The sequence below is a fragment of the Wolffia australiana genome, chromosome 9, assembly GCF_029677425.1.
Source record: "Wolffia australiana isolate 7733 chromosome 9, ASM2967742v1".
Taxonomy (NCBI): domain Eukaryota; kingdom Viridiplantae; phylum Streptophyta; class Magnoliopsida; order Alismatales; family Araceae; genus Wolffia; species Wolffia australiana.
In genome coordinates, this window is record NC_135843.1 from 9,655,506 (window position 1) to 9,683,430 (window position 27,925).

The 27,925-nt window shown below is 35.7% G+C and overlaps 1 protein-coding gene and 1 long non-coding RNA gene across 2 annotated transcripts; one reads left to right on the forward strand and one right to left on the reverse strand.

Annotated features, from left to right (window-relative positions):
- Positions 1–5,166: 5,166 nt before the first annotated feature.
- On the reverse strand, positions 5,167–16,419 carry DOT2 (SART-1 family). Its single transcript, XM_078580736.1, has 14 exons — positions 16,288–16,419; positions 15,431–15,978; positions 11,122–11,260; positions 10,983–11,040; positions 10,773–10,886; positions 10,599–10,695; positions 9,784–9,850; positions 9,659–9,718; positions 8,960–9,563; positions 8,338–8,708; positions 6,601–6,821; positions 5,770–5,854; positions 5,496–5,617; positions 5,167–5,334 (listed from the first exon to the last, which is right to left on the reverse strand). The coding sequence occupies exons 2-13, from the start codon at positions 15,967–15,969 to the stop codon at positions 5,537–5,539; spliced, it is 2,436 nt and encodes an 811-aa protein (XP_078436862.1). The 5' UTR covers positions 15,970–15,978; positions 16,288–16,419; the 3' UTR covers positions 5,167–5,334; positions 5,496–5,536.
- Positions 16,420–22,681: 6,262 nt separating this feature from the next.
- Positions 22,682–26,794, forward strand: LOC144707712 (uncharacterized). The gene is made up of 3 exons (XR_013582524.1): positions 22,682–23,072; positions 25,819–25,899; positions 26,472–26,794. It is a non-coding gene; the product is annotated as an uncharacterized LOC144707712 (long non-coding RNA).
- The last annotated feature ends 1,131 nt before the right edge of the window (positions 26,795–27,925 follow it).

Here is a 27,925-nt window from a genome sequence, read left to right on the forward strand (position 1 = left end):
TAGGCTTCGCCGATTGAGAACACCTCGAGCTCGTTTACTCGTGGTTAAGCAAAACCCTTATTTTTACAAGGGCAAGTTTCGTTATATGTTTCATTAATAAAATCAAGGTTGTTATAGGATTGTTTCATAGAAACTGGCCCTTGTAAAAATAAGGGTTTTGCTTAACCCCAAGTAAACGAGCTCGAGGTGTTCTCAATTGGCAAAGCCTCTAATGCCTGAGGTGACCTCAATCGGTGATGCCTCTAGGTGTTCTCAATCTGCGAAGCCTCTAAGGTGTTCTCAATCGGCGAAGCCTCCATAGCCTTTTGCTGAGGTGTTCTCAATCGGCGAAGCCTCCAAGTACTAAGCTTGGGATTTCTCAATCGGCGAAGCCTCACAGCCAATCCGTGCTCTCTCATTTATAATTTATACTTTTATAATATAATATATTTGAAATTATTACCTGTTACTCTAACTCCTTTACACCATTTTAGAAAAATGGCTAATTTCTTACTAAAATATCTGATTTTAGACCCTCGTCAAAACTATGTCTAAAATCCTAGTTCTAAGGGCTGCTTTGTTCTTACAGAACTGTTCTTGCCTTCCTATGATACGAGGGAGTACATGGGCTTATAACACACTTATTTTCTGTTCTCATAATTTTTACCCCTATAAATTAGTGCTAATAAGTGTATTTTTAATCTAAGTGCACTGTGATAAAAAATAATTTAATCTAAGTGCTTAAATATTTTTTTCTTACTCTAATGTTATTCCGTAGGGACTATAATCAGAATTTTTTTGGGAGGGATGAAAAATAAAATATATACACTTTGATGGTATGCTTTGGGTTCTAAGATAATCGTGTTCCTAATAAATGGTACACACTTGATTAATCCATAAATTTCTTGAGTCACTAGAATTTTTCATTTACACTATATCAATAGTCTATAGTAGTTCAATGATATCAAAATAAATATAAATGAAACAAAAAGCAGATTGGTATCATCATTCTTGAAAAATTAATTAAGATCATTCATTTTTTATCATTTATTAATCACTCCATTGAGCTCTAGATAGCCAGGGAAACAGATAGACCTGAAAGTTGGTTTTTATATCTATGGAAATTCCCAGTACGGGAAATTCATAAGTAGATACCTACTAGCATTATGTTCTCATATTTATGGGCTGGGAATAGAAGATATGGATTTTTTTGCATATTTATATTGGTTTGGACCACCTGTTTGAGCCATTGTGTCCCTATGTTACTGAAATTCTCTTGTAGCCCATCAAGCCTTATTAAATGAATGAGGGAAATATATAATATAACAAATAAAAACAAAATTTTTACTATGGAGTAAATTTTGGGTTTTGGAGCCCTGGATCTGGAAGAATAAATCAAAATTATTTGCAAAAAAAGAAATGAATAACCACAATACGCCTTTGTTGTATCAAGTCTAAGGACCACTTACATAACTGTGATGTGAATTAACCTGATTGACATTTTGGTATAATACCATCCAGGAATTCATACAGATCAATTCAGTGAACTCTTTACATGAAAGAACACCCCTTTCTATCCTTACTGTCTCCACACTAATTGATACAATACCGGCCATATTCTATCTAAATACTTTTGATTTCCTTCTTGAATATCCTTTGAATAGGAATATTTATAACACATGCTAAAAGACTAGTGATCTCCGTATTATAATCTCATGTTAATTCACTAAGCTGGATCATGTATTCAAGGACTTCCTTAAAATAATCACACAAGCACTATAATGAATACATTATATTAATGAACATGTGTGATTGGCTTGACGACCACATATATTTTCATCAATAATTTTTTTCTTAACTGCTCTCACCAAGGGTTCAACAAACGGTGTTGAAGTCTCCACAAGTAGAGGCCTTTTAGGAGATGATACTAATATGTTAAAAAGATAAGAAAAATACCGCCACAATTCATTGATTCAATATTAGTCTTTATAAATAACGGTCAGTTACTGTTAAATCATCATATCTGAATTCACTTTGGCCCATAAATATATAGTTCTATCTAGAATCATATATTTCCTCAAGCTTCCAAACAGTATGTTGATATTAAGTACAAAAGTTGATATTGAAAGAGAGTTAAATCTAATGATGGATAAATGGACTAGATTGTACTAAAATGAAACTGAATCGAATCAAAGATTTTAAAATCATACAGATAATAAATGAGATTTATTCATCCTGAGATGTATGTGAGAATAATAGGAAGACATGTTTTGGAATATATATAAATGAATAAATAATTTTCTTGAAATTTCTATTGATAAAAATAAAGCTGGAATAACATATTAAAATTGTAGATTAAGTTAGATGGGAAAAAATATTAACTGATATAGATTGATCATGAAATACAAACCCATTTTGAAAAATAAAATGTAACCATTTGAATGTGAATTCAAAGGGAGAAGTGATGAATAAATATTTGGAAAGGAAATCTCCAAGAAATGGCTTCACTGTTAGGACACGATAATAAGGAAATCAATCTAGTTATTGAAAGCTGTTGGGTTTATCTATTATTCACACTTAAATTAGATTTTAACAGTGAAGGAAATATAACACAAATCAAACCTATAAAAGATAAACACAGTCTTGACTAGATTGCCTTGTGAAAAGTCAAATGTTCAGGCATTTGGTTCCTTCAATGAGTCATCTCCATCCATAGAGATGACCATCTTCTAAATGTAACCACAGAGATTTCATAGGAACCTTCATAGATTTTGTGTAAATCCAAGATTTGAGATTTTGGAATTTCATGATTAGGGACTTGTTGGACATTTTCAAAACACAAACATCCATCCACAACATATCCTAAGTGTATCAGGTCTCAAACCACTTGCACAACTGTGATATGAATTGACTTGGTTGACATTAGGTAAAATACCATCCATGGATTCATGTGGATAAATATATGAACTCTTTCCTAAAGAACACCCAAAATCTCTCTTTAATGTATCCACAAGTGATTATGTGATCAACCCTTCCACCCAACTTATTTGGATGTCCTTCTCAAATATCATATGAATAGAAGTGTTCAGGATAAATGTTTCATGTATTCCATTCTAGATAACTCACAAGAGAAATAACGAACATGATTTTTATTGAGTAATTTTAAATGATATGTGGTATATGTTATTCGCTTTGAAGTTGTATAATTCCATTAAAGCCTATGTTGCAGAGGAAATGTGGTGAATTTAAGATTTTGAGGTAAAATCTATTTTCTTTTCATGATTTTTTAAGGTAAAATCTATTTCCTTTTCATGATTTTTTTAGGTAAAATCTATTTTCTTTTCATGATTTTTTTAAAAAATCAAATGGACTAAGGCCTAGGTTTCCTATACTATTGATAGAGCATCCTAAAGACTGCGGTCTCATGAAAATTAATTATCTAGTAATGGCTTGGGAAATAGCTAGAATATGTACAAAAATCACAATATGCGGCCTTGTATGGAAGTATTAGCACTAGCATGGAATAAAAATATACTTACTATGCAAATATCCATCCCTATTTAGTAATAATTACTCTAATAATATAATTCACCACTTATCTTAGATATATCATTTAACCAGGCCAAAAACACAAATGCCTGGTCCATAAATTTCCTTTGGATTTATATGGCAAAAAATCACACATCTAACATACTTTACTTGCTAGATACTTAACAATTGGTAAAAAATTAACCAATATCATTTGAAGAGTGCACTGCTTCACTGCACAATATCATTTGACAAACATCACACACGAATATGATTCTTTAATGAATATGATTTTCATTAAAGAATCTGAATAAGATGTTGATGTGTGATTGGCTTGTTGGCCATACAAATCCATAATTATAGATGGGTAGCATTCTATCCATATGAAATAATAGAAAAGAACTTCAAACTTTGAGTGGGAAACTCAAAAAGTTCTCTGATCTCTTTAGATTGCATCTCAAGAACCAATAGTTTTTAAAGGCACAACCAATATAGGACTATTAGTTTGGATGAGATGTTTAGTAAATTTATATGTGGAAAAGTCGACTTAGACCAGATGCCAACATTTGGCTATCACTCCTTTATTATCACAAGCCTAATCTTCTGGAAAAGCAAAATAACAATAATTTATGGATAGATCAAGTGGTGACCCGGAGCTAATCTATTACAAAAGGAACATGTGAGCCCTTACGAACAAAAAAGAACCCTTAATGATCTTAGATTTTTCCATGAAGATCTCATTATTTTTCAGTGACAAAAAGTCTCTTATTGATATAACAAACATGACATTGCAGCATGATACATCAAATTGCAAATACATAAGAGAAAATATATCCAGAATACCAAAATACAGTATGTTCAATCTTGCCACTGTATTATAGACGTACTCGCCAAGGGATTCTCGAGTGGCATTCATTACCTGGCATGGAGAGCATCAACTTACCTGCTTGAAAGGGTGGGGTGTCATCTTGCCATGTTAACCTATTGCAATAATATTACGTTTACTTTAACTTATATTGTATTTTTTTTCTGTATAAGTCCATTTTATGTATTCTTAAAGAACCCCTATGAGATTCATGACAAATGGATCCACATAATGAGTAGAATATACTGTGGATTACTTGGCATTTTCTTTTTCTCTTCATAGAGTCTTCCCTATCTGCCTTTTTCTGTCTTATCACTTTCTAATGACTCTTGCTTTCTCTCTCCATCTCTCACAAATACTTACCCTTTGTCTTTCTCTATACTTGCTTCTCTCTCTATCTCTTTCTATCATGTGCACTCATTTACTTTCTCTCATCATCTGTCTGAAACACACTTTTCTCTGTTTAACTTGCTCTTACCCTCAACAGTATTTTTCTTAAGCTCCCTATTTTATTTTTTCATTCTCTCTCCTTCAATCCCCCCAAATTTTCATCTAATTATCTGTGTCAGTCTCTCTCTATCTCTTACCAAAGCGCTCACCCTCTTTCTTCTCCCTCCACCAAGTACATTCTTCTTTGTTTCTCTCTCCAACTTAAAATCTCCCATTTGCTATAAAATCTCCCATTTTCATCTACATATTTGTACCTTTCTTCTTCCTTTCCTATAAAATCTCCCATTTGCACTCAATAAACACCCTCTCAAACCCACTCCCCATCTCTCTCTTCTCACCAGAGGGAAAGAGATGGTAAATATACTACCAAAAGACCAAAAAACAAGCCGTTTGACCAAATGTCAACCCAAGCAAGACTTGGTCAACTATCTGCTCACTCAGATGGTCTGTCTTCAGTCAACTTTTGCCAGGTCAACCTCGAGTCACGTGGCAGGATTTAACTGGTTCATATCCTGCGACAGAAGATTTGGATCCATTTACTGCTCATAAAAAAATCATTGACTCCTTAATTTTTATGTTAAAATTCATAAAAATATTTTTGAGTTTATGATTCTTTTACATTGAATGAATTTGTCACGAGTTTATATAAACCAAGAAAGGTGCAAAGTCTTACCAATATGGAACTGGAAGAGAGGGAAGAGTAGTGAGAGAAAGTCAGCTCTTAGACTTTTTTGCGGGTGGTGGCCCCATTGGACCTGAGTCGTCCTTCCTCTTAATCCCAAGAAAATGCTCAACCTGAAATGTAAAGATGGTGAATTTTCATTCATCACAATTATAACAATTATGATTCGACATTAAAATAAAAAATATAAAAAAGGGGTGCACAAGCAGATCAATTAAAAAAGGGAAAATAATAAAATTTAATTTAATGGGCTGTGAAGATTTACCTTCCTGTCGCCAAGCATGGGAGTCAAACTGCCGGGTGTGTCTTTCTCCACAGTTGCGAAACCGCTCCTAGGGTCGCTTGTCTGCCTGCATTTAATAAACCCATAAAAATAATCAAAAAGCCGAAACTTGAACTCTAAGCATTCTAGAGAGAGAAAGAGGGAGAGAGAAATGTTCAATCTAAATGAGAGGCTTTCTTGGGTTTCCCAGAACAGGATTTGACCACAACCATTTGACTATAAATGCATTAAGGAACAAGTTAAGAGAGAGAGAGCAACCCAGAGAAGAAACGGATTTATGAAGAAATAATAGAGAGTGGATTTCTTTTTTTTTGAAATTAATAGAGAGTGGATTTCACGAGTTGAAAGGGTTTTTACTCCATCAAAGAGGCAGGAGAAAGAAGAGGAACAACTAGATGAAGAAATGGACAAAAAAGGATTAAGAGAATGTAACGATGGGATGGGAGAGAGAGAGAGAGAAGAGGAGCAACCCAGTGAAACAATGAACTAAAGGAGCAATAGAGATTGTGAGGATGGGGGGAGAGAACAAAACGGTATTTCGCTCCATCAAAGATGGAGACAGAGAAGAGGAGGAACAAAGCAGTGAAGTAACGAACCAAAAACAGGAAGAGTGTCTGCCGATGGGATGAGAGAGGTTTTTTCACTACATCAAAGAGGGGGGAGAGATGCCTAAATATTAAACACATACCTAATTCCCTGGGTTGCACTCTTAGAAAAAGCAATACCCAGATAGAAAAAAATGTAGAAAAAGAAAGAGAGAGAAAAAAGCTAGCTAGATAGATTTATATAGAGAGAGAGAGATAGAGAGCTGACCCAGGTTTGACGTGGCCGCTGAGGACAAGGTAAGGGGTCTGGAGGCGGGCTTGAGCTTCCCTCATCCTCTCTACAGACATGGAGGGCGTGTCGGAGGCCTTCATTTGCTTAAGTTTGAGGTCCTCTTGGTATTGCTTCATCCTCTTCTCCAACTTCGCCTTCCCCGGCCCCTTCCCATGGAACTTGTGCGACAGCATCCTGAATGCCTCCTTTGGCGTCATCTGCCACAAACAAACCATCCCCATCAAATCTAAGCATATCATTCCTACACCATGACGATGCTGTTAATGTTGGTGGGACCCGCCATCCCCATGAAAGTCAGCTTATCATACATACCAGACACGAATATTGCCTATGATGCTAACCTTTGTGGGACCCATCCATACCCCTAAAAGTCATCTCATACAAGCCAGACATGAAAATTGAATACGATGATGATCTTTTGGGACCCACGATAAAAATGAAAGTTAGCATATCATCCATACCAGACGCATGAATATTGCCTATGATGCTAACCTTTGTGGGACCCATCCATACCCCTAAAAGTCATCTCATACAAACCAGACATGAAAATTGAATACGATGATGATCTTTTGGGACCCACGATAAAAATGAAAGTTAGCATATCATCCATACCAGACGCATGAATATTAACTATGATGCTTCCATCACCGTAAAAAGTTTGGTGGGACACACCATCCAACATATCATCCATATTGGAAACGTGAAGATTAACTATGATGCTAATCTTGTTGGGACTCATCATCCTGATAAAAAGTCAACATTTCCTCCAAAACAGATGCATGAACAGTAACTATGATGCTAGTCTTGTAGGGACCCATCATATAAACGACCATGATAATATACCTCTAAAAGCTACCAAAAAGAGGGTACGGGATTAATGATGATGACGAGCAGATGATGCCAAATAGTTATCATCCTCGCCATTTGGATTCCTCAGAGCTGTCATCATCATCATCATCTATTAATTCATGACAAAATGTTGTCCTCATCATCATCCGCACAAGCACAAACATGTATGTCACTGACACATTTGTCGTGGTCAGCCAATCCTAGTTCAGCGTCAAAGATGAAAATAACGAGTGGATAATGTCAATGACGATGATGCAATGTCATTGTCATACGATTTTGAAGAGCCATTATTGTTATGGTAATCCCTTAATTGATGACAAACCGTCATCATCATCTGTCCAAGCCGAAAAATGGATAACGATGACTAGATTTGGGAATGCTGATGAAGATGACAAATTCGTCATTGTCATCTAACCCTACCCAAAAAGTATAATAAACAAAACCGTAATGATAATGTCAATAGCGTGGAAGGAATCTAGATTCCAAAAAATAAAACGGCTGATGTACTAACAGCAGATGGGTAAGTAATGAAACTTTCGTCAATAAGTAATAAACTCTTTATCGTCATCATTATTCGTCCGCGACAACAGCTGACAAGAACGACTTGACATAGTCTTTGTGAGGACGGAGACTATGGACATGAATGAAAATTTAAGTGATGTAATACTTATACCCCAAATGTGACTCTCTCAGAATGAAGAATGTTGATGACTGAGTCATCATCATCAAAGCGGAGGACGAGTGATGAGGATGACGATGATCTGCATGGATGATGATATCATCATCCTCCAACCTTACACATACAGCGGAAGCCAAAATATCAAATATTAATGGTGCCAGATGCAGGAGGGTAAGAGTACTTACGATCCTGCCGAACTCGTCAGTCCTTTCGATGCGAATCTCCTTGGTGCCTTGATTGTCGAGGATACCAACAAGCTTGCTCTTCTTCTTGTCCATGGTACGGCCACCCCACTCCACGGTCTCCTTCAGAGCACCTCTGTCTTGGAGCAGCTTGAGGGCTCCTGAAAGGCCTTTACCGACGACGACTTCGTGAATAACTTGGTCCTGGACCATGTTCTCTGCCGCTTCTTCACCTTCTTCTTGTGCACTGGTGGAGGGCTCAGTTCCTGCACTAATGGGCTCAGCTTCTGTAGCGTCCTCATTGTGGGCACGTGGTTCTTCCTCTTCTTGTTCTTCATCCATGAAAACATCTTCTGCATCAGGCCTATGCGTCTCTGTATACACAAGTTATTTCAGATGTGATGACATTTAGTGGTGATAGGATAATGGATCAAACAAAGCTTTCCGTAGAGAATTTGAGAAGAACAGGATTTTGCCACAGAGAAGGGAAAGGGTCTTCGGAAAGAGAAGAGAAAGAAGTATAAGAAAAGATAAATGTGACAATGGTCACAGACATTTAAAGGGAATTACACTAAAGCAAAATGATAAAAATACCCCTAGTACAGTAGGGGATCATATCGCATACCTTCATTTAATTGAAGACCCAAGACAAACTCCTCCATCTCAGTGATGACAACTTTATTTTCCTGAGATTCCGAAGAGACCAAGCTTGGCTCCTCCACAGACTTTGACCGCAGCTTGATGGCGATAGCCTGCGGCCCCGCCGCCTCCTCTCTCTGGCTTAAAGCAAGCTTTCTTGCCCTCTCTAATGATCTCTGCAAATCCTCATAATCTTCCCCAAACACAGTATCACCGACATCATCTTCTTCTTTCACACTAATTGTTTCTGCTTGAGCAAGAGCCAAGGATGCTTCCTGCGCCTTGGCAAGGGCAGACTCATATGCCTCGGTCCTCAACTGTGCCTCAGTTCTCTCTATTTCTTTTTTTGCAGTTACCCTGCTTTGATCCTTCCTTGAACCAAGATCGCTGGCGCCGAGTCCAGTTGACTTTGCTTCAGCCTCGAGAGCATCCAAGTCTAGCTTTTCTCGCTTCCTTAGCGCCTTCTTCTTCCTTGGTTTTTTGAACTGAAGCATCTCCTCAGTAGTAAAATAATCCGAAGTGCTCCTCCCCAAAGAGTTGAGATCTTCGTAGGCCTTCACGATGGTGTTACCTTGTATTCTTCTTCTCAGCTGCCACACAAGAAACAGTTAGTTGAAGAGGGTAATAATGTCATATCAGGACCTATTGTTAAGAAGACTCAAGTCTTAAGGGTAAGATAATATACTGCTTCTAGTTTCTTCTCAGCTTCACCAGAGAAGCGCCCACTTGCGTCCAAAGTGACCCCCTGAAAAGTCAAAAGTCATTAGAGAGAGAAACGAAGGGTATCACTAGAGAAACAAATAGGTGAACCTCATCCTCGGCTTGCTCATCATACTGGGGAAGCATTTTCTTCTCAGAGAGAGCCTCTTCCGTGAACCTGATTACGCACAATTGCAATGTTGGATACAAAAAAATGAAAGTGTTGACTGAAGATATCTATTTCCTTATTTCTATTGAGTGTTGTAACTGTGAAGATGATACGATCCTCATGGAGATCATACCTAGACTTCAAGAAATAGGACGAGGAAGAGAGAGAGAGAGAGAGAGAGAGAGAGAGAGAAACGTGAGAAATGAAAAATGTGAGAGAGAAGAAGAGAGCAAAAGGTGAACGGACCCTTGAGAATTACAGGCTTGGTAATTCTTGTCTTCAAGACGCTGGACTCCAACAGATGTCCAAAAATCACTAGATCATTTTTCTTTCTTTGTGTGGGTACATTAGGGTTATTTATAGACCTCCAGTTATTCCAATATGTGGTTTTATTGCCCCCACAGAGCCCTCTTTGACCTCAATGAGACAGTCCTTATTCAGGATTGCATCAGCCTAGTTGTATAGGTGACCCATAGCCTTTTATTGCCATTCATGTTTTTTTAAGACCTTTTGAGTGAACTAAGCATATATAAGTGATCCAAGTGACATATTTTCTAAGCGAGTTATTTCCACGTGGGAATAAGCTACTTATTGGCTGGTATTTAACCCAGCTCAGACAACAATGTATTTTAGGCTTTTCTGGAAGCCCTAACCGCAACAGGAACTTTCTCTCAGCACTGGAGGGGAGCATAAAGGAAAGAGTAGGACACTATTCTGTTTAACAGAAAGAAAAGGAAGTTAAAAGGCCGTTTCTTACTTGTCATCATACACGCCGGCACCTTTCTTTGCAGCCTTGTAGGCAGCATTTCGACGCACCTGCTCCCCAATTTCCACATTTTCCAGCATATCAACATCTGGTCGAAGCATTCAAGTTTGAGTAAAAAACTGGGCAAAAAAGGAAATGTAATGAGGGAAGATGAGCATCAGCCACCTTCGTTGACATCTCCATTGACAAGTATATTTTTATCTTTTAGGGTGAGAACTACAGTCCCGCCTTCGAGCACCTTATCAAGGCCATGAAGAATCTTTACCCCAGAAAGATGCTCTGCCAATTTGCAAGAGATTGACCGGACAAGGAAGTTAAAATGACGAAATATGTCAATCCTAACGTACTAACATATTTTAAAGAAATATTGTGAACCTCCAGCAGGCCCAGCAGCCTCATCCAGATCTTCTTCGCCTTCTGAGTCAATATTGTCCTAGAGAATACAATAACAAATTAAGAATGAAATTAGGTAAAGATATGATTGGAATATCAAACAAGCATAATAGAGCATCACCTGCTCTTCCAGAGCTTTCATGAGTCGCGAGGCTTTCTGCCTCTCAACAACTCTACTGTCTTCTAGTTTGCGGCTCTTGCTAACCCAAGCAAGAATCTCAGAATCACTGCTGGACTTCTTTAGTCTCTCCTCTTTCATCCTGAAAGATTAAGAGTTCTTATGAAATGAATTTAAAGCCAATCCAAAAACGAAAGGACGAGGAAAGCGTCTACATAAAATTGATGAAAAATGCACAAGAAACGTCAGGTCATAGAACTCCCTAATGAAGAGTGCATATCCTGAACAGTACTCTGATAAGATGACATCACTAAGTCAAAGCAGATCAAAGATCCATGAAGCCTAATAATGATACATCAGCACATTCAAGAACTACGAGGTAAGGTATAAAAAATAGGGATGTGGCCTAAAAATTGTGGACTTTGAATAGATTGGATGGCTCCCTAATTTGGAACAAACAAAGTTTTTCAGTGGCTCATATATTTATGAAAAAGGATGGAAAAAGATTAGAAAAAAAAACAATGGGGTTAAGCAGCTTAATCCTCAACACCCAATAATAGAAGTCATGATAATTTTAACATTTCTTCAAAAAAAATGATAATTCTTAACTCAAATGCCAAATGAATGAATGCTCTCACAGTAACACGTTACAGGGAAATGAGTTGAGATATTTTCTGTAAAACTAATACACGATTGAAACATCTTGGAATACGAACGTAAGAAAAAAAAGACGCATGCCAGGTGTTATTAGAATGTTGTTAGAACTTACTGCCCAGAACTGTCTTTTACTTCCACCTCGTTTGCTTCTAATCCTCGATCTCCTATCCATCCCTTTACTCAAGATCCACACTATCTCTCCAGAAGTTTCCATGAATAGAAGCTCCTTAAATTTTTTGTCCTCCACTCAGAACAGTGGAAAAGAGACTTATTATTCTCATCCAAATACTCCAGATAGATGGTATCGACTTCTCCATATTCAATCTGTCAATGGAGATCTGATTTCATCTTTTTGATAGAGCTCCACATCCCACACGAGAACCTTAATTTTGTCTTCAAAATTATCTCAGATCTTGAACATCATGAATGAAAGAAAAAAGTATGAATATTCTTAATTCCCTGTCTCCGTTTGGTTCTTTCAAAAGTTTTAAAGTGGATAAGTTCAGGGAGAAAAGAGAACGAGAATACAGAATCTCAAAGCAAAGAGGCTTTCTGCCAACAGATATGTTGCATTGCATCAGTTGTACATTTTCACCCAGTAAGCGGCTTATCAAATATTGTCAGATGGCAGGGGTAGTGTCGTCATTCCCTACAATAGTGATTATTTAAGGTAGACGGAGTAAAGTAAAAATAGAGCGACTCTTGATAGTTCTCTGTCGTAAAAGTATTCCTCATAAGGCTCCATCAAGAATAAAATTGGAAGGGTAATGAGATTGAGAGAGAGTTCGAGAAAAAGATTGAAGAAACCAAATGATAAAAGGCCCCGATTGGCTCCTATGCCTCCTCTGGTAGGATCTCCCAGCCAATACCCCAACCAACTTCTCGTATGATGTAATGCCTCCCAGATAATAAGGCACAATTCAAGAGAGATTGCAGCCGAGAACTTCAATATTGAGCCAAAAATGGCAAATCAAGGTTCCACAAATCGTCTCAGCATAGGTAGGTATAGTGTCAGCAAATGTCCACCTTTCTCTTGTCTTTATGTCCTTAAAGCCATATATTTATGTTATTAGATATCTACCCTTATAATTCTGGGTATACCGGATCCCTCATATCGAGTCCAAGAGACCCGATATGTGTAAAACCCAGTATAAATACTGGGTTATGATGTAAAACCTAAGGACTGATTATTATTGGTTGAATCTCGTTTTTACTCTGGTTATTTGGACAAGTGGGAAGAAGCTTCTCCATTGCTTCTCTCCAAGATCAGCTGAAAGCTGACATATAGTAAGAGGATTAGAGATAAAGAAGTGTGAGTAGAGGTGAAAGATGGACAGAGATGAAGAATGACGAGTGGATGGTAATTTACAAGATGAGTAGATGGAGAAAGCTCCCACACTTCCGCTGGCCAGCAACTGACTCCAAACTTTAAATCCCCTCTTCCGATTAGTTCCCACCTCCTTAAATAGCATCCCAACTTATTATTAGAGACGACATACTCTCTATTGTTGATTGGCACCTATGACCATCTCTAGGCTCGAGGAAGATGTCTATCACTGCTCCCTCCTTGCAAGGCCAAATTGCCCACAATTTAGAAGCCTGGAAATTGTTTTGTTGTAACATCTGCATTTTCCCAAGTGGCTTCAAAATCTGCGATATTTTTCCACCTGATTAAACGTTCCATACCATTCGTGGTGAAATACTGCATCAGGAGAGACCTGCCTTTCCCATTCCTCAGAAAGGTTAGTAGGAACAGCCAAAATTTGAATACATGCCCCCACTGCTTTTCTTATGTTTGAAATCAGCAAACCAGGATGCATATGCTCAGATGCAGGTAAATCAAGTGTTAATGGCACTGATCCAATCTTTTATTAATAGTTTAAGGGCCAAAGTATTTAGGAGCAAGTCATTCACTGGGACAATTTGCCAATGATTTCATGTGGTAAGGATTAATTCTTAAAAAAACCTCGCAGCCTTCTTGGAACTGTATACTATGGAGATACTAATCAGCTTCCTTCTTCATGATGGATTGAGATTTGGGAACGTGGGCTTTTAACTGAGTTAAGATAATATCACACTCAATGAACAGCTTGTCCAAAGAGATAATGAGGCAGGGAGGCCATCCATATCAGATTAGAGGTGAGGGGTCACACACATAAACAACTTTAAAAGGTGTCATCTTGGTAGGGGTGTGGACCAACATATTATAGCTACATTCAGCCCATGCTAACCATTTAGCCCACTTCAGAGGTGTTCAGATACAAAATCCTACGCTGACATTCCAAACATTGATTGTTGACTTCAGTCTGCACGTCTGTTTCAGGATGGTAGGATGAGCTTATTTTGAGGGTTGTTCCCTCTTGATTGTGAAGTTCGTGCCAAAATGTAGGGGTAAAACTGACATCTCTGTCTGAAGTAGTCGATCTTCAAAGTGCCCTGAAATCAGACTACTTCTTTAATAAAAATATCGGCAACAATTGGAGAGAAAAAAAGATTCTTAACGGCAATGTGGTGACTATAGTTGCTTAGCGGGCATACCACCATCATAATAGAGTCAAAGCCATCAGACCTATTCAAAAAAAAAGTCATTAGACTTAGCAGGCCTTTGATGAAATCAATGGATCTGTCATCCCATAAGTTTTCAGGGATTTGGAGGGGTTGTAATAATCCCTCAGGTGATTGAGAGGATGTTTTATTCTATGGCATACTTGACAAGCTGTTATATGGGTTTTGATTTGCCACTTTCGTACCATTCCAATACAGTTGTCGAGCAAAGCATTTGAGTTTTCGGTACTCCCCAATGTCTCGCCCACCTTGGCATCATGGAATTCTTTTACTACCAAAGGAATATGAGAGAAATTGGTTGGGATAACCAATTTGTCGTTGGGCTTCCAGAAATTTCTCTATAAATGATAGTTTGGGTCTTGATTGATTTCTTCTTCTTATGTTTGGTTATTTAGCAAGAGGACAATAACAAGGTCATCATCATCAGCAGCAGCACTTGTCGGTGGTTAAAGAAAAAGGGTTGTTATAGAGATGATGGGGTAATGTCAAGCCAAACAAGGGGAGGTCCATGTTAAGGCCATACATATTCCCAACACCATAGAGAGAGGGAGAGTAGACAGAGAGGTTTTTTTAATACACATCACTGTTGCCATATTTTTGTTCACTCGTCATCCAGGTCTCCATTCAAATATGGTCGTTGTCATCATCATCGCCATCTACATTCCAATCGACATCATCCACAACATTGCCATGGTCACATATACCCGTTCTCGATGACGACAATGATGAGGATGCCATCAACATCACACAAGCCGATGACAATTTTGCCACGAACAGAGAACCCTAATGTCCTATAACCCTGATAATTTTATTGAAGCACTCCTATTAAAAAAAATAATCAAAAAATTTGATACTTTGAACCCTACTGTTGCTTACAATAAGTACCCAAATAAAGAAAGAGCACGACGTATAATCTAGGCCAGAGTCCTAAAACCGGGAAAAAAAAGGAACTCAGTTCCCTTCATGGTTCACTATTGATCTTTACCCGTGAAGTAAACATCGGGCAAGCGGATTTAACATAAAGCAGAAATTAACGAACATGTGTCCTCGAAAAATTGAAGAAATGAAATAAAAAATTAAATCGACTTACTTTGATATACGTTCTTCAATAACAGAGGCCGACAGTGGCACTGACTCTTTACTGTCATCTTCAACGGTTTTAACTTGCCTTTTCAGTCTATCATCCTCTTCCCCAAGATTATCTCTCTCCTTAGCCTTGGATCTATCACGGTCCTTCATCTTCCCCTTCTCCCTCTCACGGTCCTTGCTTCTATCCTTCTCTTCCTTCTCCCTATACTTGACTCTTTCATAATCTTTATCTTTCTCTCTCCCTCTTTCTCTCTCTACCCTTTTCTCATAATCCCTTTCTCTCATCTTCCCCCTATCCCTGTCCCTTGCATACTCAGAATTTCGATCTCTGTCGTGATCTCTGCCACTATCCTTCCCTCTTTCTCTGCTTCTCTCAAGATCCTTGGCATACCCATCTTTGGAGTCACCCTTCTCCCTTTCTCTCTCATCTCTACTGCCTTCTCCCTTCCTCCTCTCCTTCCTGTCGAGTTCATCTTCTCTACTTCTCCTGCTTCCACTGTCCTTTTTGCCGCGATCCTTCTCGACAGATTCCGCCCCCATCTTCGAAACCTAGACCCAATCGAAGCACCGCATGAGAGAACATACAGCAAATAATCTCACTACATAACTGAAACTTATCGTCCCAGAAACCCTAAATCACGAGGAACGAGAGTTTTTTTCCGGATTATCCGCAGAAAAACACGAAAAACAAAACATGGGTGAACTGAAATTGGTAATCCGCGGCATTACCATCACAAATAGCAGATTAAGGGTTTTTTTTGTGGGGGAGGGGATGAGATAGAATTAAGTTTTGCCTAAGAAGTTGCAGTTTTCTGAAGCATTCGGAGGTAATTTTGAGTGGGATAGAAGAGCGACAACCTGGAAACGTAAAAATCAGATGAAAGTCCGAAGATTTGGCGATTCCACCGGCGAAGATCTCCTCAGCGTCGTCTGCAACCTGGAGACGAGATGGAAGAACGAAGAAGACGTTGGAATTGGCAGGAATGAGTGATACTCGTTTACAATTTAACTTCGTTTTGATAATAAGCCAAAGTTTAATTGGGCCGATCATGCGTTATTATTATAATGGGCTTCTCACTGTTCAACCCAGTCTTGGGAGTAAGGTTGATGACGGATGACGGATGACGGATGACGGATGACGGATGACGGATAGTGGCAATTTGGTTAGTGATATGTTAGAGAGTTTATAAGTTTGGTATGCATCCGTCTGAGGGTCAGAGCCTGGTCAGATGAGCTGGCTGATAGTTGTAAACTTTGAGTAAAACACTGGCACCCGACAATGGAATGGAAGAGGACGGGTTGGAGGGCAGTGTGATGGAAGGGAAAAGAGGGAGGGGATCAGATGGGAGAGAAAGGGACGGGATGTAATGAAAAACAAAAATATTCTCGTTCAGCTCTTTGTCTCAAGGTCACAACGATGTGGGTGGTTAACACATGTGGGTGGTCTATTGGAGTCATTAACTAGATTAATACATCAGCCATCAAGAATAAAGAGATTTATACATGCAAATGCTCTATTGGATGTCAGAAAAGATACTTAAGGTTTATAGGTTTTCCTGAAAAATTCCAGCTTGGCATAAATAAGGGAAGGCCTTGAATTTTTTAGGGCTCTTTCCCTTCTTTTATCTTCTCCCATGGCTCCTTTCCATTCTCGATGTGATTAGGACTGCGCAAAAACACCAACAGAGGGTGAATAGAGCTTGTCAAGGTGAAGGAGGAGATTCGTGGTACCAAGTATTACATGGATACATCTAGAGGCTTCACGCTTGAGCATTTCAATACTTCTTGTTTGGGTATCCAAGAAATAAGATGTGACATTTGTGCCTGATTGATTTGATTCATTATTTTATTGATGTCATTTTGACTTTGTTACAAGTATTGAGCTGCAGAAATTGCTTTTGTTTCATCCATATCAAGGCCATAGAACAAAACTCCTAGGCTAGGGATTTGATGCATCTTCATTCTTGAGGCAATCTCCTCTTATACCGATGGCATTCATAGTTCGGGACTTGTATGTCTTACTCAAACGTAGTCGTCCGTGAACAAGATGTCCTTAGTTTCTCAGATCAACTGACCACTTATACAATTGTAACATGAATCAACCTCATTGACGTTGAGGTGTAATACCATTGAAGGACTTATGCATATCACTTCATTGAACTTTTTCTTTAAAGAGCACCCATCATCTATCCTTAGTCTTTCCACACTAATGGCTATGGGATCATCCATACTTATCATATAAATAGGACAAGATAGTAGTATTCTATCCAGATTAATCGATGTTGATCTTGAGTATCCAATGAATAACAATATTTAGAATAAACATTTGAATGCTAGTAAATATCACACCAGAATTTACAACTAATTAACTGGATGTATTCAGGGACTTCATTATAAATATCACACCAGAATAATGATGAATAAATATTTACTTCAATGAACTTGATAAATCATAGAAATGTGATTGGCTGGACAGCCACAAATTATACATCAGCCTGACCTATAGCCATGTGATGAGGTAGTTTTAGGCCGTGTGCGGTTTGGATTTCTGCGCCACTCACTGGCCAAGGGGTTTGCCGATAATTTCTATGCCTCACTGCGAGACCATCCCCAGCTTTAGTTGTGTGAGTGGTACTCACGATAATCAATAAGGATTCACAACTAGTGTATTGTTAACTTGTAACAATACTCGATACTTCCATTTATAAGGGAACGATGATGATAATGGTGACGATGATAATGATAATGTCTTGTCATCTATGAGACAAATAGGGCACAATGAGTGACCAGGTACTAAGGTCCACGAATAATATCATAATTAGGGTTAAAAATGTTCATTGGTATTTTTGAGATTATTCAATAAAAATATAAACCTGTACATACTTAGTAATCTTAGCCAGTGATGAATATGAATCGACTCCACATTGAATGGTGATTATGGATTTAATATTCTTAATATAGTGATTATTGAGATGAGATGAGATACATACTAATTATACAATCGAGTGACGATAAAATGCAAGGCAAGATAATGATATTAAGTTGAGGAGAATAGTTAGTAGATAGTGATAATTTGGATTTAAGAAGGTTGAGTGAATGCAACAATGAAATGGCAATGACGAGAAGAATAACAAGAATGAGGTAGAGAATGAGTTCAATATTGCAATCGACAAGTAATTTAAGGATAACACTATGCCGCGAAGGTGGTAAAACATGATTTAAAGAACACATGGAGGTGATGTGATGGTGAGACATGGTAGTGAAATTAATCTAAGCTAACAATGATGTTGAGAAAGAGCAAAGTAAGGTGAATATGCCTTCTATATATCCTTACAGCCTGCCAAGATCAAGGAGATTTTCTAATACAGGTAAGCTCCCCCTCTTTTCTGTTTCTTCTTCCCACGCACCCACTACACTAAGAACACTATTGATGGATCTCAAAAACTCAATATCTTTCGATCAGCCCACACGAGTAGGAAGCAAGCTTAAGGATGAATTTGAAAATGATACATGTCTCTATTTATATATCAAAATATATGGATGGAATAGGGGGTGAAGATGAAGCATCCCTTAAAATTTTTGCTCAATCGGACATGTGGATCATAAGACATTGAGCTTTGAAGTTGTTGCAATCCTAGCTGTCTATTTTTTCTCTTTCCTCATCATGGACACTAACACTTCATCTTTTTTACATTTTTAATTAAGTCATCCAATCATCAGTTATTTATCATTGGCATGATTGCCTCATCTTCCATGATTGTGTGCTCCAAAAATGCCACGTGTATCTGCAGTAGAAAAATACAAAACTCCTTTTTAACTCTTATCGAATAGTGACATGGAGATGCGTTACCGCGCACAACATTACCTTTTCTTTCATATTTCTTTCTTCCCAAATGAATGACACACAGACATGTAGCATTCAAGTCAAAAAGAGGGGAAGATTCCCCAATGATTGCCTGATGTGGCATGATTTACCATGTGTTGCATCAGAATCTAAATTACCTTTTAATCCATCTTGGCAGTACACGTGTGCAGCACATGTACCGTCGCACTTTTTGACTTTTATTTCTACATTATATATATTATTTTTTTCTAGGTCTACAAGTTGCATTTATTGTGATTTAAATAGTTCCATTTTTTATTGCTTCATGCTGCCTCGTGCAAATAAAGTTCATCAAATATCAAATAATGATTGACTTATTATGGCATTGTGATTCACGATGCCAGAATTGCACCTTTTTCCAATGATTACCACAACTAATAATTTCATATACTCGTGATTGGTCGCCATTCGACAAACCAAAAGGCGCCACATGGCGTGCACATATTCAACATGAAAAATAAGTAATAGGTCAATCATTATTTGATATTTGATGTACTTTATTTGCACGAGGCAGCATTTAAGAAAATAATATATATATATATATATATATATATATATATATATATATATATATATATATATATATATATATATATATATCAACTTAGAAATTTGTATCTCCATGATTATAAGGTCAAAAAATTCATATAAAATATATTATGAATCAGAATAGGATTAATTTATTTAATATTTTTTTAAGAATATGATTTAGGAAATATCCTTAAAAATAGAATTAAATCCAAAAAAAATTAGAATATCACTCTCAAGAAAAATATGTCATAATATATTAAAAATGTTGAATCATTTAGTTTCGTCCTTTTGGATTTAATCTAATCTATTAAATAAAAATTATTACATTTAAAAATAGTGTATTGTTAAGTAATACAATAAAATTATTGACCCAATGGGTAATATAGTAAAATTACTTACTCTACACTCCAGCTTTCTGACTTATTAAAGCAAAGGTATCATACTTTTAATGGAAATATGTAATATTCAAAATAATAATTTTATCACTAAAATGTCAACACATTAATTTTAATTAGCGGTCACTAAATTCCATTGAAGTATCCAAATGCTTATATGGTAGAGATAGTAAGAATGATTTGAAATTTAAGTACAATATTGGAATTCTTGACTCATTACATGTCATCTGTGTGATTTATCATTAACTATATTTAATGAGGTGTTTAATTTTTAATAAATAAAGCAATGAAGTATATTTATTGAGAGAGATATTTTTGATCAAGGTCATTCAATTTTAAAATTATAAATTCATAAGGTCATATATTGTAATTATTAGCTCATTAAGTAATCAGTTTAAATTAACAACTTATTTTTGATTCTTCATTACAAATGCATCATAGTAACTTTAATTTAATTTAATTTTTTAGTATTTAATGAAATTTATGAATTAAACAAAAAATGCTCATGAAATGTAAAAATCAAAATCAAAAGAAAAGTGGAATTAAAAAAACAAATGTGGGTTTGGGATCACGGTATTTGTTTTAGTAGCAAAACAAGCTAGGATGTGAGATTACCATAACCCATGAACTTCAAAGAAATGAATTAGTGATTATGTTGGGAGATAATTCAGGTTAACAGGGATATGTACCAAGTGAAACATGAGGATTCTCTTGCGAGGGAGATTTCCCAACTTGATTATATTCTTCATCTTCGTCTTGGAGAGTGACTTCTTACTTAGAAAAATTATCATATTTAATGTGATTCAAAACATAAAAATAATATGCCCCCTTACACCCAGATTCCAAATTTGGTAGATAAATTATTCTTCTGTTTTGATTCAGACTTAACATAACCATTTATCGTCATTTCTGAATCAAAATCCAAACAGAATGATATATTTATTGATGTATTTCAAAATTTATAAATAAAAAATTTTATCATTCTATGTTAAGTCATAATCACAATACAATGGTTAATTTTTTATTTATCTTGAATATGGTTTAACAGAGAAAAACTCAAAGCCAAAAATTACCCACTTTGTTTTCACTCAAATTTAAAAAAGATCAAAAAACTATTATTTGGTTCTAAATCAACTTCGAATGAAATTAAACCTTATCATTTTTTTCTGACATGGAGTTGAAATATATGGATATTACTTATTTTCAAGTAAATATTATATGAATCTAAGGTACCTAACAATCATGTTTAAAAAATTATAAATTGAGTAGCGTAAAAAATAGTATGACGACTAAACTCAACATTTATAAAAATAACTGCCATTTTGTCTGTCAGACTTTCCTCAAACTGATTTTTAAATGAATAAATAAAATTCTCATGGTATCTTACATCAGGATTAAAATACAATTGTGAATAAAATATAAAGACATTATAAATAATATTAATGATGTAGTTAAAGGTATGCAAATTAAATTCTGTCTTGGAAAACAATCGATAAATTTATTTTACTTAGGAATGGAAATCAATGAATACATGACAGGTTTAAAAAGAATATCATTAAAATTTGAGTAAATTTGAAAATTTTAATTTTAATTAAATTTTGAATTAAAAACTTCCATCCATTAGCATAATTTACATAAGCACTGAAGTACTATTATCAATTTTTGTCAGATTAAAGTTAAAAAAAATAAAAAATCACTATTAAAATAATATAAATTTTAATTTTAATTTTGAAAGAAATCTTTCATGGTTAAAACGTTTAAATGATTAAAGAAATAATAATAGCAAAAAATCCACTAATTTTATGTAGATTACACTCATAAAATAATAAACATGTTTTTTGTTCAAATAAAATTTTAAAATAAGATAAACAGTAATAGACTTATTTAAAGCAGTGTCAAAATGTTTTTTATTATTTTATAAAACCAAAATGTAAATGCAACTAGTTAATATCATCAAAACATGACTTGAATTGATATTCAAGTGAATTAAGCAATAATAATAAAAAATATATAAAACAAAGTGTTAAGCGTGTTCAGTAAATTTAACTAAAACTAAAAAATTAGTTTAATAATTACACAACCATTTCAAGTTATTCTAATTCGATGTAGCATAATTAATGGATTAATATGATCTAAATATGACTGAAGATTGCTTTCAAAAAATCAAAGAAAAATAAATATTAAATATTGTTCGCTTTTATTTGGAATTTAAAGTTTCACAACCCTTCAAGTTAGTTGCATAATGCCATTACAAACACAAACTAGAATTTTGAATATATGTTATTAGGGAAGGTCGAACATACGAGCCAACGGGCAAACGAGCAAATGTGTGGTGCGGTGCGAAATTCGCACATCGCACCGTACATAATGTTCGCACACCACACACGGGTTTGTGCGGTGCGGTTATGTGTGAATGTGAAAAAATTTGGTGCCCCCCCCCGTGCCCCCGCGTTCCCCCCCTCTCCCGTCTGACCGCCCTCTCCTCTGAGTCCTCTCTCGTCTGAAGGCTGTCGGTCTTCGTTGTTGCTTCCTCCATCGTTATCGATCACCTGCCCCCTCATAGCCTTGCTCCAAGAACAATTTTCCAACCATTTTCCCCCACACCTCAGTCTCTCCAACTCAGTCTTCTTCCCCCCTCTCTCTCTACCTGGAGTGCTCTCCAGCAGCAGAGGGCTCCCCCAGAATCTAATTTGATGCATTCTGATTCATACGATCTAATTTCCTGTTTCTGGTCCCTTTTCTTCTTCTTCTTCCATCTGGGTCGCTTTGGAGGGGCTGAGATCTGTTATCTGTCGTTGAGCTTCTGATTTTGACTTGTTATCAATCCTCCTCAGGTACCTTCTTCGAATTCAGTTGTAAATTTCTGCCATTTTATCATTTAGTTCCTGTTTAATTTTCTGCCTCTTCTTTTTTCTCTTCTTCTTCTTCTCTCTATTCTTCTTCTTCTTGTCTCTATTCTTTTTTCTGTCCTATAATTTTTTCTTGTACGGCTATAAATTCTTCAGTTCTTCGTTCATTTTTCTCATTCTTCTTTTTTCTTCTTCTTCTTTTTTCTCTTCTTCTGCCATTTTATTTTCTTCGTCTACCTGTTTCTTCTCTTTTTTTTATCTTCTTCTTCTCTCTAGTCTTCTTCTTCTTGTTTCTTGTCTTATGCCTACTTGTTTTATTCTCCTTGTCTTCTTTATTTCCTTCCTCTTCTTTTTTCTTATTTTCTTCTTCTTCTTCTCTTCTTCTACCTTTTTCTTCTCTCCTTCATTATTTTTTCTGTTCCTATTATTTTTTCTTGTGCGGCTAGAAATTCTTCAGTTATTCTTTTTTTTTTCTTCTCACCTTAATTCTTCTTTATTTTCTTCCTCTACCTTTTTATTCTCTTCTTTTTTTTCTCCACTTCTTTTTTCTCTTCTTCTTCTTTATTTTCTTCCTCTACCTTTTTCTTCTATTCTTTTTTCTCTTCTGCTTTTTTCTCTTCTTCTTCTTCTTTATTTTCTTCCTCTACCTTTTTCGTCTCTTCTTTTCTCTCTTCTTCTTCTTCTCTTTATTATTCTTCTTCTTGTTTCTTCTCTTATGCCTATTTTATTCTTCTTTATCTTCTTCCTCTTCTTTTTTCTTACATTTTTATTCCTTCTCTTCCTCTTCTTTTTTCTTACATTTTTATTCCTTCTCTTCCTCTTCTTTTTTCTTACATTTTTATTCCTTCTTCTCTTCTTGTTTTTTTTTCTTCTCTCCTTCATTATTCTTTCTGTTCCTATTTTTTTTCTTGTGCGGCTAGAAATTCTTCAGTTATTCTTTCTTTTTTCTTCTCTCCTTAATTCTTCTTTATTTTCTTCCTCTACCTTTTTCTTCTCTTCTTTTTTTCTCCACTTCTTTTTTCTCTTCTTCTTTATTTTCTTCCTCTACCTTTTTTCTTCTCTTCTGCTTTTTTCTCTTCTTCTTCTTCTTCTTTATTTTCTTCCTTAAGCCTATTAATTTTAGGGTTAATAGCACGGTACATCCCAAACCATGTCCAAAGTCTGCGAGTTAACCTTAGCTTTTTTTTTGGCACGGTATATCCCAAACTCACTAAGTCGTTTGCGATATATCCCAGTGATGACGTGGAGTCCATCGTGGCTGCCAGGTGGATCTCCGGCCAGATTTTTACCTGGCGGAACCCACCTGACTGCCACGCTGGATTCCACGTCATCACCGTGATATGTCTACCTGCCAAGGGTTTAACTTAAAGAGAGAGAGAGAGGCATTCTAGAGAGAGAGAGAGGCATGCTAGAGAGAGAGAGAAGGAGAGAGAGGTTCTAGAGAGAGAAAGAGAGGTGTTCTAGAGAGAGAGGCATTGTTCTCTAGAACACCTCTCTTTCTCTCTCTAGAACACCTCTCTTTCTCTCTCTAGAACCTGCCAAGGGTTTTCTGATAAGAGAGAGAGGCATTCTAGAGAGAGAGGGAGAGAAGGAGAGAGGTTCTAGAGAGAGAAAGAGAGGTGTTCTAGAGAGAGAGGCATTGCTCTCTAGAACACCTCTCTTTCTCTCTCTAGAACACCTCTCTTTCTCTCTCTAGAACCTCTCTCTCCTTCTCTCTCTCTTTTTAGAGAGATAAAGAGAGGTATTCTAGAGAGAGAAAGAGAGGTGTTCTAGAGAGAGAAAGAGAGGTGTTCTAGAGAACAATGCCTCTCTCTCTAGAACACCTCTCTTTCTGTCTCTAGAACCTCTCTCTCTCCTTCTCTCTAGAACTCTCTCTCTCTCTCACTCTCTTGGCAGGTAGACATATCACGGTGATGACATGGAATCCAGCGTGGTGGCCAGGTGGGTTCCGCCAGGTAAAAATCTGGCCGGAGATCCACCTAGCAGCCACGATGGACTCCACGTCATCACCGGGATATATCGCAGACGACTTAGTGAGTTTGGGATATACCGTGCCAAAAAAAAAGCTAAGGTTAACTCGCAGACTTTGGACATGGTTTGGGATGTACCGTGCTATTAACCCCTAATTTTATTATTCTTGTCTTCTTTATCTTCTTCCTCTTCTTTTTTCTTACATTTTTCTTCCTTCTTTTCTTTCTTCTTTTCTTCTTTTTTTTTTCTTCTCTCCTTCATTCTTTTTTCTGTTCCTATTATTTTTTCTTGTGCGGCTAGAAAATCTTCAGTTATTCTTTCTTTTTTCTTCTCTCCTTAATTCTTCTTTAATTTCTTCCTCTACCTTTTTCTTCTCTTCTTTTTTTCTCCGCTTCTTTTTTCTCTTCTTCTTCTTCTTTCTTTTCTTCCTCTACCTTTTTTCTTCTCTTGTTTTTTCTCTTCTTCTTCTTCTTTATTTTCTTCCTCTAACTTTTTCTTATCTTTTTTTTTTCTCTTCTGCTTCTTCTCTCTATTCTTCTTTTTTTTTCTCTTCTGCTTCTTCTCCCTATCCTTTAGTTCCTGTTACCCTTAAAGAACTAACCACCTCTCCCTTTTTCTTGACTCGGAATATGTTTTTCACCATTTGAGTTCTGAACAACAAGAATCTATTTCTCATTGATGATCATGCTTGCTTGCTCTTCTTCACGATTATATTTGGCATTGGTCTAACTCTTACGATGATATGTTACTTCTGCCACAGTATTGATCTCTTCCTCTCGGTCTGAAAAGAGAAAAAAAAATTGGAGGAGTATGATTCTTCCTCTGCGTGTTCCCGGAAAAGGTTGTAGGTTCTTCCCTCTGTATTACAGTAACTGTGCTTGTGATCTCTATGTTTTTTCCATTTTTCTAATATATGTATCAATCTTCTGCTCTAAAGTCAAAATTCTATTCCTTCAACATTTTTACTCCGAATATCACCTACAGCAAAAAAACTTACATATGATTTTTATACATCTGTACCTTCGCACCAAAATTCTCTGAAATTTCTACTTCTGTCATATCTCTCTCCAAAGTTCATCTACAATAGAAAATCATAAATCTTAACCTTCTCTAATTTTTCTTCATATCCATCCTTGATAACTCCGAGACTACCAAAAATTAAAAAACATTGATTCCAATTTTTCTACACATGTCCTTCAGCATTTTTCAATACAATAAATTTGTCATTTTTTAAGCTTCAAGAAGCATCAAACTCTAAATTTGTTGGTGCAATTATACTGAAATTAACCTACCATGTATTGAAAGATATTTTTAAAAACTAATGTTTAGAGATGCAGGCTCATCTGAGAGCCGTTAACAACTTGAGAAATCATGTTATTCGGAGCTGTTAACATCTTACCTGTCCTGTTACAGTTAAAGGTGCTGTTGGGGAATAATCAAAGGAAAGAGATGAGGGTCGCTCACGGGAAGGATGCCACTGCGTTCGGCTTGGGGATTAAAAGCGAATGCTTGTTCACAAGGGATTTCGAAAGAAATGTAGGAGCATACCACTCAAAAGTTTGAGTCAACTGGAAGCTCCTTATTTTGACTAATATTCTTCGTATCGGATTTTTTATTTGATACATAGACAATTTATTATCCATGTTGATCTCCATACTATCCTTACTTTTCCTGTTATTTAAAGTACTACTTCGTGATCATGAGATCTAGTGGAAATGGATCCACACATTGAGACTCGTCATCACCTCACATAAGAATGTACTCATCCCACTCAAGAATTGGAAATTATCATATCGTCGAAGATTATTTGCCTAAGAATTTCCTAGAATTTTAACGACTTCTATCAATTATCTTTTTAATTTAACAGTTAATTTACTATTGTTTTTGCAATAGAGAAGATTTTTGAAATTAATTAAGAAATTTCTAGATTTTAACAAGTTCTATCAATTATATTATGTATTTAACGGTTAATGTTTTATTGTTTTACAAATTACAAATGATTTTTAAAACTATGTAAGAATATACCACAATTTTAACGCATTTTATTGATTATATTATGAATTTAACAGTTAATGTTTTATTATTTTACACATTACAAATGAGTTTTGAACGTAAGATTTTACTACAGTTTTAACGAATTTTATTGATTCTATTATGAAACTAATGGTAAATTTTACATTATTTTTTGCATTATAAATGATTTTCAAGATTATTGATGAATTTCCTTGAATTTTAACAACTTCTAGCGATCACCTTTATAATTTAACTGGTAATTTAATATTTTTTATCGCATTAAAAAATATTTTTAAAATTAATTAATATTTTGCTAGAATTTTAACAACTTCTATCGATTATATTATGAATTTACGGTTAATTTTATATTATATTTTTCCTTAGAAATGATTTTTAAAATTAATTAAGAATTTTCTAAAATTTTAATGACTTTTATCGATTATATTATGAATTTAACGATTAATTTATTATTATTTTTTGCCTTAGAAATGATTTTTAAAATTTATTGTGATTGTTTTAGTATTTTAATGACTTCTATCAATTATATTGTGAATTTAACAGTTAACTTTATAATATTTTTTGCCTTAGAAATTATTTTTAGAATTAATTAATATTTTTTAGTATTTAAATGACTTCTATCGATTATATTGTGAATTTAACAGTTAACTTTATATTATTTTTTGCCTTAGAAATTATTTTTAAAATTAATTAAGAATTTTTATAGTATTTTAATGACTTCTATCGATTATCTTTTCAATTTAATGGTTACTTTTAGATTTTTCTTTCCCATTAAAAATTATTTTTAAAATTAATAAAGAAATTTCTTGAACTTTAAAGAACTATATCGATTATCT